Here is a 17770-nt window from a genome sequence, read left to right as displayed (position 1 = left end):
AGAAAGCAAGAAAAAAGAAGTAAAAAGCTAGAAAAAAGAAACTAAAAAAACAATAAAATGAAATTAAAGGAGAGTAAAAAGCAAGAAAAAGGACAAACAAAGCTAGGAAAAAATAAATAAAAGAATAATAAAAGAAAATAAAAGGAGAGAAAAAGAAGAAGAAAGCAAGAAAGAAGAAGCACAAAGTTAGAAATAAATAAACAAATAAGAAAGATACCAAAATGAAAATAAAAGAGGGGGGAAACAGAAGGTGGGAAAGGAAAAAAATAAGATTATGTTTAAACTAAGCAAACAAGTAAGAAAAAAAATGAAGGAATAATTCCAATACTGTAACACGATGCACACCAAAATATATCATTCTTCTAAATTATAAAAGCATTTGTTTTTTTCTCTCTACAGTGAACCGGCTCTTGTTTGGTGGGGAGCCGGCTCACAGAGCTGTCTCGTTCGCGAATGACACATCATTAGTGCGAGTGTTGTTTTCGTGATCGCAGCATGGAGCACATGTCCTCACCAGTTCGCTTTCGCAGCAACACTAAAGGTATGCCGATCATCGCCATTGCACGTTTCCACGACTTTCACAACATTCATTTTGTTGGGGAAAAGTTGCATCCCATGTGAAATTTCAATTGCATGTATTTTAATGAATATTACATGAACTTGAGTGTGTTTTCGTGCATGCACACTAAACAGCTGCAACATTGTCAGAAAAGGAGGTAAGTGATATATATTTAGTTGGTGTCTTAATGTCCTCTGGGTGGTTGTAGTGTGTTAGGAGAGTGTGTGCTGTGTGTTTAATCTGCATCCACCCCCTCTCTATCCCAGCACGAGTATTAGAAACAGGATTAAGTGAATGCAAAGCTTTGTGGGTAATAAGAGATAACTGCTGAAAGGAGGCCAGACGAGCTCAGTGAGCTGACCTCACCTCGCATTCTGTTGGGAGCAATTTTGACTCCAGGAATATGTTGCTATCACGTTTTGGCTCGAATTACTGAATTCAATTCAAACCATGAATCTGAGTGCACATTTTAACCCAAAAGTGGTAGTGGCAGTACGAGTTTGAATAGAGCGAGAGAAGATTGGTATGTTGCATTGTTTGGGAGTCACAAATTACAAATAGAATATGCCCAGCTGTTGTGTGTACAGAAGCACAAATCGCAATTTTAAGAAAACACAATTTATTTTTGCAATTTCAAGAGGGCTCAAGCCTTTTAAAAGGCGCAGTAGACTCTAAGCAAATAAAAGAACTGGCTGGACAAAGAGATGGGGTACATTAATAGGAATGTCCGTGTTCACAGTGCCGATTTCGATTGTCACGGTTACCCATTGCCCTCACTTGGGCGCGCCCGTTTGGCACCATCCGCGGCTCGTTGCCTGATTGGCTTCCCTCCTATTTAAACCCCGTGCTCTCATTCACTCCTTCTCAGTTCGTCAACGAACCTCTGCACTTGTAAGACTTGTATTTTGACTCAGTCCGGTATCCTGCTCGTGTATCCAGTATTGATCCTGTCTGTCTCGTCCTGTCCGGAATCTTGCTCCAGTATCCGCTATCGACCCCGTCTGTCTCGTCCTGTCCGGAATCTTGCTCCAGTATCCGGTATCGACCCCGTCTGTCTCGTCCTGTCCGGAATCTTGCTCCAGTATCCGGTATCGATCCTGCCTGTCTCGTCCTGTCCGGAATCTTGCTCCAGTATCCGGTATTGATCCCGCCTGTCACGTCTTGTCCAGTATCTTGCTCCAGTATCCGGTATCGATCCCGCCTGTCTTGTCCTGTCGGGTATCTTGCTCCAGTATCCGGTATCGATTCTGTCTGTCAGTAGCCTTGTTCACGGTTAAACTTTAGAATAATTGATTTTTTACACGATAGCTCACGTATATTACTTCTTATTCAAATCAATATTGTTTTTAATGATTTTTGTCACCACCAGAAGGCACTAAATAATACTAAATCTCAACTTTTTTTTTTATTCTCCTCATGCTGAGGTTTTTGAGTTTTTCCTTGCCCTCATGTAGGTTTTAGATCAGGGGATGGTGTTATAGTAGTTGGTCTTCTGTACAGCCCTTTGAGACTTCTTGTGATTAAGGGCCATTCAAATAAATTTGACTTGACTAAAGGTCCCTTTAAACATGATAAAGACAAAAACCGTACCGTACCTTTGTGCACACCATTCTCATATTTTGCAATAGTTTTGTACTTTAGGTTGATGTTTGTCCTCACCGTTTTCCTCTCCTCCTTCTCCTTATAATTAACTTTCTTTGGACCCATTATTTTCAGAAAAAAATCCAATTAAGCATACTCAATCTGTAATCTTTTTCAACACAATCGCTCTGAAAATGAATAGCCATAATGGGCGGTAATTGAACTTGGGTTTTGATCGCGTGATGACATAGGCTAGAAAGGGGTCTATAGATGAGATAACTGGTCGCCTATGTTTGCGTAACTCTGACCCTTCCTGTCTCAGCTGTCCAGTCTGCGCGTGAAGGACGAGGACGGCGTCCACTTCCCCTTTGCCGTCAGGGTCCCGTCCACCGTCTCGCAGTCCCTGGTCCAACGTGGGACGGACGCACCCCCAAGGGTCCCGGAACGGCCATACCCAGCCGCCTCGTGGCGCTCCTTGGATTCGCCGCTCAGCCCTGCTTCCCGTCCACGCAGTCCTTGGGGATCCTTTGACCCGTACGACTCGCCCGATGTGAGGACGCAGATAATGCTTTTTATGTTTATATTCTATGCCAGGGGTGTCAAACTCATTTTAACTCTGGGGCCACACGATAGAACAAACAATCTGTCGGGGGCCGGACTAGTAGATTAAAGAGAAAGAAAAAGAGAGATAAAGAAATATGAGAAAGAAGGAGGGAAAAGGAGAGAGGGCGGGACAAAGAAAGAAAAAGAGAGAGAGGGAGAGAGCGTGAGAAACAAAAGAGATAAAAAGTCGTGAGAGAGGGGGAAAAGAAAGGGAGAGGAAGAAAGAAATCCAAAGAGAAATAGAAAGACAGAAGGAGAGAAAAGAGAAAAGAAAGCGCAAAGGGTAGGAAGAGAGAAAAGGAAAAAGGAAAGTTAGAGCAAAAGAAGTTAAAAAGACACGGAGAGAGAAAGAGACAAACAGCAACAAAGGAAGAGAAAAAGAGAGACACAGAGAGTGTGGGAGAAAAGGGGTGGAAAAGAGGGAGAGAGAGAAAGAAACAGAAAAAGAAATACAAGTACAGTGTCTTTGTGAGAGGCACCTGGCTTTGGCAACATCATGTTGACATATTTCAACCTGCAGCTTGTTTTTCTCTTGCGCTTCTCTGAGTGTTGTCTCATGGTCCGGATTCAATCCCTTAGCGGGCCTGATCTGGCCCGCGGGCTGCCTGTTTAACACCTGTGTTCTATGCTATACAGTGATACATTGGTAACTGATGGGTAGTAGGGGCACGTCTCAACCATAATCTGTTTGGGTTTTGTGAATTGTACATTTTTTCCTTATGGAATTGTTGGGAATTAAATATCAAAATGTAGCGTTTACCAAATTGTTCGAATTAGTTATCTGACTCCATTAACCAAACAGAACCTACATTCACCCAACAATTTATGCGCGTTCGTTTCTTGAGGGAAAAGATGAACAAACAAGCCGACATTTTCACACGGGGGCAGATTTAATTTCATTAGCAATTTAACTAAGTGTACTCCATCGAAAATGGCCGAATTAGTGTCGCTGGAGTCTCTGTGTAGCCTTTTTCTGAAGTCCTTTACCTTTCTCTTCTTGGCCCACGTCTCCCCGCAAGATGGGGTCTCGGCTCCTCCCATGGGCGTGCCAAGAAATTGTTTTGCGCCCACCATTCTTTCAACACTGCGCCTTGTTCTCGAAATAACGCCTGCTGTCCCCCGTCAGGGTCCTGTTATCAAAATTCCCTAGTCAAAATATTCTGCATTTGAAACAGCCAGCCTACTCAGTGAAAATGTTCATTGCATTATGAGTCAATCGTGTAAAATCCTTTATAGTCAAATGTATAAAATCCTTCAGTATTTATTTGTATATGTTACTATGCTTTCCAAAATACCCAAAACATTAATAAAAGGTATACACAAACAACCGTAAACACCCGAAAAAATAATAAAATGTGTACTTAAAACAATAGTTGAATGTCTTCATAATACATATTAAAAGGGCTGTACGGAATTTGTTTTAGCAGCTAGATAGATAGATAGATGACGCCATCTTCTGGCTTGAGTAATCAATGCAGCCTCTGTCAAGCTCCTTATGTTGCGCGTGCAATAAGTGAATTTCTTGGATGCGCTAGAAGAAATTCTTATTATTATTTTTGGGAGGGGTTTGCGTTCGGACTGTACTTGAAGCAGGCCTTTTCTTACTTTCACCATATTCATCCTACTCAAAAACTGCGGTGATGAGCATAGAGTTGTTTCTGCCGCTCTATTTGCACTGCGTGTGATACATGGATATGGTAACCATGGTGGGCGTGGCTTAGCGCTCTTTGTCGCATTTACTGACTAAACCCTGCCATTCGAGTCAGTTTAGATTTATGATAAACCCAGCACAAAGACATAAGGCGCTACAAATGTTTCATTTTTGTATACTTTAAAGGGACGGTGTTTAATATTAATTGCCTGCTAGTTGTGCAAGTTGTTCATTCAGTAAAAAAAAAAAAAAAACAAGACATCGATTGTCACGGTTGCCCATTGCCCTCACTTGGGTCACTCTCCAACATCTTGCCTTTGCGCTTTCCTCCTACTTAATGTGTTGCGCGGCCCGAACAGCTTCGCTAAAAGATGAAAGCAGATAAGCGCGGTGGGAATAAATGATAAGGGCTTTTTGAACTAAGTTGAGCGTTAACACATATTTAATAGAAAAAATATTCTACTTTCAAATTCCTAAGGACGCACCCCACTTCTACTGAGACCACGTGTCATCATTGACGAATAGATGTCACTGTATTGTCTAGGGCAACAAAAAACGAGTGCTACAAAGCACAAGATTAATACCAACTGCAGAGACTTAAAGGTACCAAACTGCACCATTTTTCACGAGGCTTTTGGGGGTATCGGTAGCAGCAAAATGGCGGACAATCATGTCAATTCACTCTAGGTGAGACTCATGAAATAAATATTTCTCGATCTACAAGTATTTAAAAAAATGCACTTTTACACGATAGTTCACATATTTTACTTATTATTCAAATCAATGTTGTTTTTTAATTATTTTTCCACCACCAGGAGGCACGAAATAATACTAAATCTCAAGGTTTCTTTATTCTGGCTGTGGTTTTTGAGTTTTTCCTTGCCCTCATGTAGGTTTTAGATCAGGGGATGGTGTAATAGTAGTTGGTCATCCCTATGAGAATTCTCGCGATTAAGGGCTATACAAATAAATTTGACTTGACTTCATGTCTCTTTAAACATAATAAAGATAAAAACTGTACTGTACCTTTCTCATATTTTGCAATAGTTTCCTACTTTACGTTGAGGATTGTCCTCACCGTTTTCCTCTCCTCCTTCCCCTTATAATTAACTTTTTTTTAGGCCCATTATTTTCAGAAAAAAATCCAATTAAGCATACTCAATCAGTAATCCTTTTCAACACAATCGCTCTGAAAATGAATAGCCATGATGGGCGGTAATTCAACTTGGGTTTTGTCCAAACACCGAGTCCTTTAGGTCCAAAGTTCTCACCCTATGGTTTTGGTTTATACTCAGGATCAGGAGAGAGAATATGTCGGTTTCGCCGCATTGCCCAATCAAGTTCACCGGAAAACGGTGAAGAAAGGCTTCACATTCACCCTCATGGTAGCAGGTCAGTTTCCGCACTTGGGGGGTCCCGCCTCCCGATAATTCCGATAACAATAATCCAAAATCCACAGGGGAGAGCGGACTGGGAAAGTCCACGCTCATCAACAGCTTGTTCCTTACCGACCTTTACAAAGATCGCAAGATTCCCAACGCCGAAGGTCAGCAGCTCGTTCTACCAAAATTGTTTATACATCTGCCCTTCTCCATACGAGATACCTTAGTGAGCAGAAATTTGAGATACAAGATGTTTTGTGATACGAAAATCACAAAACAAGAAATTCCAGACCCTAACAGTAGAAGGCGGAGTGCCAGCTAACATGTGCATTTCATCCCAATCAGTCTTGTGCTCCCTCACTCCTCCACCACCACGCACACAAGTTAGCTCCTAATAAACTCGCATTGTATTTCATCAATATTATCTTATGACTGTATTTTTATGTTCAAATGCTATAAGAAGGTGTTTTTAGTCATCAGCATGATGCGTTTATCACTTATTTAATGTATCTTGGACGATTTAGGGAGGCTACTAACGGATTACAGTCATCCATCGTTTTTCTCGGGGCTTTCGTTCCAGAAACATCCCAAAACTGGGGAAGTTAAAACAGTATTTGAGTAGAAAATAGAAGTTATATACAGACACTCTCCTACTTACGACCATTCGATCTATGCAAAACGGAAGATACGAACAATTTTTTTCAGGATGTCGAAAAATATCCGGACATTGCTGTATGTTAGATTTTTGATGTGTGCACCTTTTCCCAGGTAGGACATTACTGTAGTGCTTCTTTCCGCCATTACCGGCGTGTGGCGCTGTGAGAGCTCACCCAGCACCCACCCAGAAGAAGAAATCCGCTTCCCCTTCCTAGTTCGTGTGTGAACATTCTATACTGTATCTCCAGAACTTTGAAATTTTTATTGTTAAATATCTCGTGCATCCATTCAATATGGTTGGTTTAAAGTGTAAAGAAGAGGCGAGCGGTTTCTTTGGAAATGAAAGTTGAATAAGAAAGCTTGATGCGCTTGAGAAAATGGCTGGAACCCATTTTTCGGCCACTTTCTACCACGGAGGAGGAAGTGGCCTAACTCTTGAAGCTCATCTTCCAAGAGTAAGTTAAACTCAACTTTATTTATCTTTATAAAGCATATTATTTTATGAAACGTTTATTTTTTTTAGTACCAAACAATACATGTTACTTATACATGCCTTAAACATACTTATATAAACCTTAAACATACGAAATATAAACTTACGAACAATTTCAACTTACAAACATGGTAACGCCATCATGTGGACGTTATGGAAAACTGAATTTGCCTTCCGGTTGACAACCCCAAAAAATATTAGACCGAAATAAAAGTTCCCATGCTGCAAAAAATTAAAAGCCTTATACGAAAGGAAACTCAATAATGTATCCATATTCATTCGAAAAGGTTGAGGATTTGTCCTACAGACCATATATTTTTCCATTATCAAACATTTTTGAAGTCACTAAAGAACATCAAGGACCCACATTAGGCTCCAGAGCGAGTGTAGTGGGTCTAGAAGTCCTACTTTGTTAGCGATAAAAAGCAGCTTCCTCTGCCTTTTTGATGTTTTTGTGGCTCCCGAACATTTAGTTGACGCGATGGCTTTTAGAATAACTTGAAAATAATACATAATACATACATAATTGTGGGGTCTAAGAAGCAGACCACTGACGTGTGGAAGAGCTATAAATTGGCTAACAGTAGAAAAAACATCAGGCAAAGACTTGTTAAGTTTTTAACCAGCTGCAGCGGGGTGAGTGGGTAAGGAGCGGACAATTTACTCGCTCTCGGCTCACCAGTCACACTCACACTGGGTCACCCCCAGTCTGCCTCTGTGTTTTATTGAAACAAGACAGGAAAAGTACTGGTATGTTTAAACAAAGGCAAACCCCCACTCCCATGGAAAAGCACCGACACCTCTAAGCAAAGACAGCAAGACCAAGAAACGACCAAAAGGAACATCAACTGATTAGAAATACACACCTTGAGCAAATACGTTTAAGCCTACTTAACAATAATGTAGGTTCGCCAAGCTGTTTTATGGATGTGTAAAACTGTGATTGCAACGTCATTGACGCAAATGGAGATATAGGCAGAAAAGGGGTGGGCAACTGTTTAGAGATACAGCACGGGATAACTAATTCTATGTTAAATTACTGTTGTAATGTGTTTTTACGTGCTCAAGTAGATGCTCCATGTGTGCCTGGAACGGATTATCTGTTTTTCAGTCATTTCTTATAGGGAAAATGTGTTCGGGATACAAGGAATTCCATATACGAGCTGGATTAAGGAAATAATTCATCTCGTATGTAGAAGGGCCACTGTTTTATTACTGTATTTACCCACGACCGAAAAGTCAAGCTACTAGCGTGTGTTGCAGAGCGCATCAGTCAAACAGTGAGCATGGTGAAACACACGGTTAGCATCGAGGAGAAAGGCGTTAAGCTAAGGCTGAGCATCATCGACACGCCAGGCTTCGGCGACGCCATCAACAACATGCTAAGGTTTTGGGCGCTTCACCAGGGTGCCCGCACACTTGTGTTTTGACACACTGTTCCCTCGCACGCTAGCTGGAAGCATCTGGAGGACTACGTGGAGCAGCAGTTCGATCAGTTCTTCCGAGACGAGAGCGGCCTCAACCGCAGGAACATCCAAGACAACCGCGTGCACTGCTGCCTCTATTTCATCTCTCCTTATGGACACGGGTACGTAGCAACAAATGTTCTACCTAGCAACACTCTACATAGCACTACCCTCCGATGCTAGCACTCGGACATTACTCACTTTTACAAAGTACAGTGGAACCTCGGTTTTCGAACGCCTCTCAGTTCGAACAAATCTGAGTCCGACAAAAAATTTCGAGAAATTCTTGCTTCGCTGTTCGGTCAAAAAAATCGGAGTTCGAACGCCAGTAATGCGTGAGTGCGTACGCTAGGGTGCGATATTGAGCGGAGTACGGGTGTTTTAGCCCCTAATTATGCCTCCGAAGAAAGTCAGTGCAAGCAGCAAAGTTGCTACAGGTGAAAAAAGAAAAGTAGTGCGTACAACTATTGCATTTAAGAAAGAAATAATAGCAAAATATGAAAGTTTGCGAGTGTCTGATCCTCTCCCCACCGTCCACCTGCGCCTTCTGCTGACCACCACAAAGGTAAGAAATCCTATGCATAATTCTTTTCTTTATCCTTTTTATTTTTACACGTTCATGTTAGCGTAATCTTTCGTACGGAAGATTACGATAACATGAACGTACGACTAGCCTGGGTTAGCTTCATGTTTACGTTAAACATTCAGGGTGTTGGAACGGAGCCCAACATTCAGGGTGTTGGAACGGAGCCCCCTTTCCAATGAACCGCTCACCACTTGTTGTGGAGACCCGGGTGCTAAATGACTTGTTCATGTTAGCGTAATCTTTCGTACAGAAGATTATGCTAACGCGAACATACGATTAGCCTGGGTTAGCTTTATGTTTACGTTAAACATTCAAGGTAAACATTCAGGGTGTTGGAACGGATTAAAACGATTTACATTCTTTTTAATGGGAAAAAGGATTTCGGTGATCGAACAAATCGGTTTTCGAACAGGGTTCTGGAACGGATTGTGGTCGAGAACTGAGGTTTCACTGTATTAGCTAGGAAGTGTTGTAATAATAAAATGTGTCACTGCATACTTAGTCATGATTTTATGATTTCTTTATAACATTTTATTATTATAGTCATTAATAAACAGTTAAAATGTGCACCTCAGTATTATGTATTTATTTGTGTGTAAATACGTACTTCTAATAATTATTTGACTTTTTAATATAACCATTCATTCAGTTATTATTGAGGCTCTACATTGATTCAAGTCGTGTTTTGAATTTGTAGTTTAGGGATTTTCGTCTTATGAGTATATGCCAGAATCGGTCCAGGAGTAGGGGTTATTCCACCACCTGTAAAGCTTGTTTTTGTCATAGCCTGTCCTCCTAGTATAAAAGTGATAGTCAGTCATTTGAACTGGGCACTCGTGAATAGGTTAGCTTTGTTCTGTACTTCCTTTGTGCTGGGGTTATTCTGAATAACTCCAGCACTAGTTTTACCCGTCTCACAACCTGTATGTTGAACAAACACGCAGAGGAAGAAGAGAAGAAGTCAAGGTGTCAAGTAGTCCGTTTAATGAAAGCTACAGTGTGTACAATTTACAGACTACAGTACTAATGAAATACAATACTTTGAAGTAGGCTGCACGATTTTTTTTAGACCACTATTGCAATTTCGGTGGGATTTCTCCATTTTAAAAGGAAAGTGCATTTTCTGTGCTAGTTTTTTTTTTTTTGTGATTACTTTACCCTTGGATGCATGACCTTCCAGTACATACACTCTTCCATGATTGGGTCGATAATTCGCGGGGAAAATGATAAAAATACTTATAGCAATATGTCATGCACATGCGTTATGAAGAATATTTGGCTATTGGTATTACAACTGTTTTATTTTTAAAGATTTTGAAGAATAACACCACATGGGGTCATTTTCGATCCCACTTATGCATCCAAAGGTTAATACTAGTGACAGGGCCATAAGACAAAGATGTGTCTATGATGTCACCAGTCACTGGTCTTTTTTTAGAGTCTTTAAATGGCCACTTTTGGAGACGCCTAGACATACCCTGAGAAAAATGTGCAAAATACCATTGTTTAATTTTTCGGATTGTTTTTCAATTTTGACCTGGGACTACCTGTTTTCCAGCTAAGATGCCCATGCTATGCTCAACTTGCATGTTTTGCTAAAAACAATACAGTGGAACCTCGGTTCTCGACCACAATTCGTTCCAGAACCCTGTTCGAAAACCGATTTGGTCGATCACCGAAAATCGTTTTTCCCATTAAAAGTAATGTAAAATTGTTTTAATCCGTTCCAACACCCTGAATGTTTACCACGAATGTAAACATGAAGCTAACCCAGGCTAATCGTACGTTCGCGTTAGCGTAATCTTCCGTACGAAAGATTACGCTAACATGAACGTGTAAAAATAAAAAATCAGGTCGTTTACACGTCATTTAGCACCCGGGTCTCCACAACAAGTGGTGAGCGGCTAAAGGATAAAGAAAAGATTTATGAATAGGATTTCTTACCTTTGTGGTGGTCTGCAGAAGCCATGCTCTATTCCCTCGAAAGAAGGGAAACTCGAACATCTTATTCATATTTTGCTATTATTTCTTTCTTAAATGCAATAGTTGTACGCACTACTCTTCTTTTTTCACCTGTAGCAACTTTGCTGCTTGCACCGACCTCCTTCCGAGGCATAATTAGGGGTTAAAACACTCCGTTCACCGATATTAAAAACGAAAGCAAAAAGAAGTGCGCGGTCACGTGACAACAGTCCTTCACGAGGGGTGGGGGCAATCTACACCCGTACGCCGCTCAGCATCGCTCCTAGCGTACCGGCTTTCGAACTCCGATTTTTTGAACGAAAAGCGAAGCAAGAATTTCTCGAAATTTTTGGTCGAAAACCGATTTGTTCGAAAACCGAGGTTCCACTGTAGTTAAAAAATCATGCATTGTGATTTCTGGATTTTTCTTTTTAGTTTATCTCTCTCACTGTGGACATGCACCTACGATGAAAATTTCAGACCCCTCCATTATTTATAAGTAGGAGGAATAGTAAAATAGCAGGGTGTTCAAATACTTATTTTCTTCACTGTAAGTTGCTAGTATTAAAATGCATATCAAACTGATAGCCCTATGCGGCAATCAGTAAGTAAAACCGGCTCTTGGTTTCAAAAAGGTTGGTGAGCCCTGCTCTAGCTCATCCCTTATAACTTTTTGTTATTATCATCGTCCTCATTTTTCTGTAGTAACGAGCTATTTTATTGTACATAGTTAAAATATTTACAGCCTGATTCCCGTATGTGCGTACAGCCTCCGGCCTCTGGACGTTGAGTGCATGCGAGCCCTGCATGACAAAGTCAACATCGTCCCGGTCTTGGCCAAAGCCGACAGTTTGACGCAGGCCGAAGTGTGCAGGAAGAAGATGAAGGTAGGGCCACTCTTGCTAATGCTAACCAGGGTTGGGTAGGGTTACTTTAACTTGATTACTTTCAACTACTTTTGGATAACTCCAATACCAAATATGCTAGTAAAAGACAAAATAAACTAAATATGAATAAAATGATGACTCACAACACGTGGTAAGCTTTCTCTCCTGGCTTTGATCTCTTTAAGCTCCGGCAAAACGAACAAAAAATGCAACGGAAACAAAATGAAAATAAATCCAAACAGCTTGCCAACATCATTTTTGCCGTTCCATGTGTTCCGTTACTCCCCAAGCCTGCACAAAATTTTGTCATTTTATACAAAAAAAATGTTTGTCTTTTATTAGCATATTTGGTATTGGAGTAATCCAAAAGTAATTGAAAGTAACCAAGTTAAAGTAATCCTACCCAACCCTGATGCTAACACATGCTCCCAGAACAAATCAGAGCTTGGTGGCAGGCTAAATTGCTTTCGATACTGTTGTAGAGCAAATAAGCCCAGCACAAAAATAATTTTAAACTTTTTGTTTCAAATAACTCACTTTGGAATGGATGGAATGATGGCGTCCCTCTTTTGAACAATTCCCAAACATACCAATTTACCCTGTACCATAATTAAATCTGATAAGATGAAGTTTTGAATGTCATTAAAACATCGATGTCCATGTAATAAAATAATGTTCTCACAGTACATAATTATGTCGATTTGAGGGACATTCTCAAGTACAGAAAATTGCGCAAATTTTTCACTTAGTCTTTCTAACGAGTTTAGCAATTTCAAAAACCGTCACCTGATACTGAGTGTATCAGATATCTAAGACCACGCTCATTAAGGCATGATCTGGTCGAGCGTTACTGGTCCATATATAAAGAATTGGCTGAGCGATAACCAGTCTCTTCTGTCTCGCATGTGGCCACGCCTAGTGGCCGTGCTGGCCTGCACTGCGGCATTGTTCAGCACGTGGGCCATACGTTGCGGCCCTTCGGAGCACAAGACCATGGTTTCAGATTCGACACAATGTTTGCAAGTTCTTGGGAATTAGCGTTTTGGTTTTTTTTCTGTACAAGGGAATATCCCCAAATCGACTGGAATTATAGCGGGAAACTTTCTTTTTGGGCTAGTAACTTCCAGACTTTCAGGGGTCGAAAACTCCCTTAGTGTTCGGCACATTAACCACCCCACCTATTATTAATTCTGTGTTAACAAATTGTGTGTTGTTTCAATCGGCCTGGTTCATTGAATCCATTTTCTTAGGGTTAGTAATTCATATCAGAACTCAAAGAACTATTAAGTAATAACATAATTTAATTTTCTATCAGTGTAGCATTTCTAGCATCTTTCAGAGAAAAAAAAGATTTTGTAGTGGAGCACCAGCAACACCTAGAGGCAAATTCGTTTTCCTGATTGCAGTTAAGAATAATTTGTTTCAACCCTAACTATTTTCACAATTAAAGCTAGAAATATCCCTACACTGTGTTTTCGGGTTGTGCTAAATCGCTAGGGAAAACCTTTTTTTCTGGACGATTACTAAGAAAAAAAAGCTCCATTCTGTTGCGAAATTTTAAGTAGGCCTGTTTTGTTTAACAATTCTATTGTACAATATACGTTGTCATCACTTGTAGCTTTCATATTTTTGTTGACAAACAAAACTTTGAGGCAATGTGATTTTGTCCAGGAAAGGTATTTGCGATTCATTTATCTTTGTGTCCATATTCACATTATTTATTCATCCATTTATTTATTTTGTTTGTTAGAAATTAAATAACAAGGTTTTATTTTTATGCGCATTTGTTACTTCATTTTATTACTGTAAGTATTGATTATAGGAATGAATTTGACAGCACTCAAAGTTGGATTTCTATTGATGAAAGGTGCTTATTTAATTCTTAATTAAGGATTATTTAGTGCCTCCTAGTGGTTAAAAAAACTTCATTAATTAAATTCAAATCATATTTAAAGGGCTGCACAGCTCACAGACTAAATAAATAAAAAATAAATCAGGCATTTTTCACATCTAGGGTAACTTACTCAACGGCCTGTAAAATATGGTGTTGATATTCAATCTGGAAGAGTAGAAAGTCTTTCTGGGGAAAATGCTGAGTCAACAAAACCCTCACCCTAGAGGAAGGTGACATGATTGTCAACCATCTTGCTGCCACAGCTACCCCGAAAAACCCCAAAACGTTGTGAAAGTTTGGGCAACAAATGAGAAGAAGAGGGATGCGTTTTAGTCACTTTGAGTCTCCTTAGTTTGTATTCTTCCATGTGCATCATAGCGCTCGTTGTCAGTTGCACTAAACAGTACAGCGACATCTAGTGGTCAAATATTGCGCTCTTTTTAAACGGGGTCTGATTTCCCTAGATCCGGGAAGAGCTGCATCGATTCGGCATCAACATCTACCAGTTCGCCGACTGCGACTCGGACGAGGATGACGACTTCAAGAGACGGGACCGGCTTCTCAAGGTGAGGCAGGTGACGCGGCCGCCTCACCCCGCGTTATTTCGCTGACGGCAGCGTTTGTGCTTCTGCAGGAAACCGTCCCTTTCGCCGTGATTGGAAGCAACGTTGTGGTGGAAAGCAATGGCCGCAGGTTCAAAGGTCGCACGTATCCATGGGGAGTGGTCGAAGGTAGTGTCGGTTAACTTATTAGCACAGGGTTCGTACGGATGCTTGAAATCCTTGAAAATGCTTGAATTTCAATGTCGTGCTTTCTAGAATGAGAAAGTTCTTGAATTTTAGGTTCAGTGCTTGTAGATGCTTGAAATTGTTGCCTTGTTTCTCAACAAGTCTGCTTAAAGATGATGCCCACACTGCTCTCTGGTGGCTCTTTCTTCTTCCCTTAAGATATTGAAACGAATGGCTTTGAAAGTCCTTAAAAATGATTTGAATTCTGGATTTTCTGTGTTTATCCAGTGGAGAGCCCTGCGCATTCTGACTTCCTGCTTCTGCGGGACATGTTGGTGAGGACGCACATGCAAGACATGAAAGACGTGACCCGCGAGAGTCACTACGAGAACTACCGGGCGCACTGCATCCAGAATATGACGCGAATGGTCGTTCAGGATCGCAAGCGAAGGTTTGGAGGGGGAGGGGCTTGGACGAGGTCTAGATCAGAGCTCATGTTTCTCCATTTTGTGGTAGTTTACGTGATAAATGTCGGAGTGAGAGCCCCGTGGATGTCCCGATGCCGCTCACCGCCTTTGATACAGAAAAGGAGCGACTCATCTTTGAGAAAGACCAGGAGGTACGTTGTTCTCACTTATATGACTAGCTGCCATAATTCATTGAGTTGCTGTATTGATCCACTGTTACTCCATGAGTGTTTCCGATACAAAAGGAAATGCTTGGTGGGACGCCAGGGTTCAATTGGACCTGCCAGAGTCTCATAAACTTGCATTTAAAACATTTATATAAGTCACGCACCAATGTTAATTATAGTTATAGTTATAGTAGTAACATTTATTCAAATTCAAAGTTCTTTACAAGTCTTATAAATGCTCGATATGTTCGCCGTTTGCAGTTATGCACGAGCCAATGCAAAATTCAAAGTCCCTAAATCAAACTGTGAGTTGTCTGTCCCCGTGTGCCCTGCGATTGGCTGGCAACCAGTTCAGGGTGTCCCTTGCCCACTGCCCGATGATTGCTGGGATGGGCTGCGACCCTACTGAGGATAAGCGGTTGCAGCTAATGAGATAATGAGATTAACATTGGTGCGTGACTTTGTGGCCACCCTATATATATGTGTCTGAAATAACGTCCGGGCCATGCATCTTTTACGTCGGGCGTACAACTTACATAACGTGTTTGCCCGGGTAGCCGTTTCAAATCAAACGTTTGCTTTATTTACATTTCTAAATCTTAGTTCGGTTTGGAAATTTCGGCGTTTTGGTTTGTTTGGCAATTTGAATACTGGGCAGCCAATCAGGAGCCTGCATCGAATAACTTCGTGCTTCCGGACTTTCCCGAGCGTTATAAGGTCTCGCGTTTGCATATCATTTTCCAAAGTAAATGCACAGAGAACACAAGAAAAATGGATAAGTTGTTAGGAGTCAAGCCAAAACCTCAGCCCCAGAAGAAAGATTCAAAAGAAGCTAACAAAATTGATGACGCTACAAAACGTAAACGTACATAAAGAGCATCATGGAAAAAGGAGTTAACGCGCCTTGTAGCAGACGACGCAACGCAAACATTGCATGAATGAAAATGAGTAAATACAGGTTCATACTGATGGCAGATGGAAAACAGCGATGTCATAAACATGCAATGAATGTTATAAGTAGATTTATAATAAACTTCATTTTAAAGTGTTGTTCTGTTATATATTCTGCTTATCAATCCTTAACACTTTGCAACAATGTTTTTTTTTTTAACTAACTTTTTGTCATGAGTTTCACACACTGGGAAAAAAAAAATATATATATATATATATATATATATATAAAGATGTTTTAAATCGCTTAACAGGCGCAAGGTCCCTGGTTCGAGACCGGGTGGAAACATATGTTGGCCTGGAGAGGGATGGGTGCCACCAGGTTGTACTTGCCCAAGACACACCACAGAAAATGGTGCCCCTATGACCCGTGTGGTTAAGGGATCCAACCAACAAACCATATATAAATGTAATGTTAAGTTTTAGATGTCTCATTATATAGAATATAACATGTAGGACAATAATAAATGTACTATGTAAAAAAATCATTTCCAAAACAGGAAAAGGCGTCTAATGTGGACCCCCCTAGACTGTTCACTAGACATTTTTATGATGAGGAAAAACGTAAAATTCTGTCAACTGAGAGGTATGGTTTCTTCGATTTCTGCAGCTAAGGAGAATGCAGGAGCTCCTGGAGAGGATCCAGGAGCAGATGCAGAGCAGCCGCATTTGAAGGCACCAACTTGAAGGAACCACAGTCGTGGATTTCCCATCACTATTAAGTCCTTTTTCTAATAAACTGTTTCTACTGCCATCTAGTGGCTGTTGTGTTGTTGTTTTTTTGACAATTCCTACATTTGGGTTCACCAAATGCTTTGATTGGCATTTCTTAAACGTGTTATAGGTTATTACCACGGCTTGATCAATTGTTGTAGATAAAATTAGGCTTGGTTAACCGGTTGAATAAGATCAGTAAAGGGGCTGTGTGGAATTTGGAGCTTTTTCTTGTTGACGTCATCTTCGGGCCTATGTCATTGTAGCCTCTGTCAGACTTACTTGTCCGTGCAAGTACAATCTGTACATTTCTTAGACCCCCTCGAATATTTTATTATATCTTTTGGGGTTTGGATTGGCGTTTGGATTGTCATCATAACACCTTTTCTTACTCTCACCGTTTTCATGCTACACTGTCAAAAAAACTGCAGTGACGAGCATGCTGTCTCTCTTCAACACCCCCTCTTTCCTCCTACTTATGTGTTTTGGATTGTCATCATAGCACCTTTTCTTACTCTCACCATTTTCATGCTACACTAGCAAAAAACTGCAGAGACAAGCCTGCCGTCTCTCTCCAACAACCCCCTTTTTCCTCCTACCTATGTGTTCCACGACCCGAACAGCTTTGCTAAAATATAACTGCAGATATGCATGGTGAGAGATTCTTAAGAGAAAATTTCTCACATCTCCTTTTTAAGAACACCTCAAACGACGCACCCATCTTTTAAAAAGACAGATAATGATAATGATCTTACGCAAGTTAAATCTAATTTCCCAGAAAATTGCAATGACCCTTCACTGTGGAGTATTATTTTTAGAACCGGACTGCAGGTTGTTCTTCGTGGCTTTTCTCTAGACCGTGGGCATCAGGAGGTCGCAGGTTCAATTCCCGGCTCCTTTGTGTTATATGTCAAAGTGTCCTTGCGCAAGACACTGAGTCCCTAATGCCCCCAATAGGCGTGTGAGTGTGTGTAAGTGTGAAGCACATTGCCTTTGAAAGCGCTATATAAATGCAGACGATT

At 40.8% G+C, this 17770-nt stretch overlaps 1 protein-coding gene across 2 annotated transcripts; it reads left to right on the top strand.

Annotated features, from left to right (window-relative positions):
• Positions 1-480: 480 nt before the first annotated feature.
• Positions 481-16792, top strand: LOC148349060 (septin-5-like). 2 transcript variants are annotated; one of them, XM_088320584.1, is made up of 13 exons: positions 481-541; positions 694-716; positions 2463-2690; positions 5690-5786; positions 5854-5940; positions 8190-8313; positions 8380-8514; positions 11710-11827; positions 14186-14287; positions 14356-14452; positions 14738-14900; positions 14966-15068; positions 16645-16792. In XM_088320584.1, the coding sequence occupies exons 1-13, from the start codon at positions 496-498 to the stop codon at positions 16705-16707; spliced, it is 1386 nt and encodes a 461-aa protein (XP_088176710.1). In that variant the 5' UTR covers positions 481-495; the 3' UTR covers positions 16708-16792. The 2 variants fall into 2 exon arrangements, with proteins under 2 accessions (XP_088176710.1, XP_088176709.1); XM_088320583.1 differs by having other exon boundaries at positions 14738-15068.
• The last annotated feature ends 978 nt before the right edge of the window (positions 16793-17770 follow it).

This window comes from Urocampus carinirostris, chromosome 17, assembly GCF_059441175.1.
Source record: "Urocampus carinirostris isolate Australia breed hairy pipefish chromosome 17, RoL_Ucar_1.0, whole genome shotgun sequence".
Lineage (NCBI taxonomy): Eukaryota > Metazoa > Chordata > Actinopteri > Syngnathiformes > Syngnathidae > Urocampus > Urocampus carinirostris.
This window is presented reverse-complemented; position numbering and strand designations above follow the sequence as displayed.

What these genes read in the sequence shown, in the direction of transcription:
- LOC148349060 (XM_088320583.1), top strand. Translation starts at nt 496, where the DNA reads ATGGAGCACATGTCCTCACCAGTTCGCTTTCGCAGCAACACTAAAG. An exon ending in CAACATTGTCAGAAAAGGAG is followed by an intron (nt 717 to 2,462) that starts GTAAGTGATATA and finishes TTCCTGTCTCAG; the next exon opens with CTGTCCAGTCTGCGCGTGAA. An exon ending in GACGGGACCGGCTTCTCAAG is followed by an intron (nt 14,288 to 14,355) that starts GTGAGGCAGGTG and finishes GTGCTTCTGCAG; the next exon opens with GAAACCGTCCCTTTCGCCGT.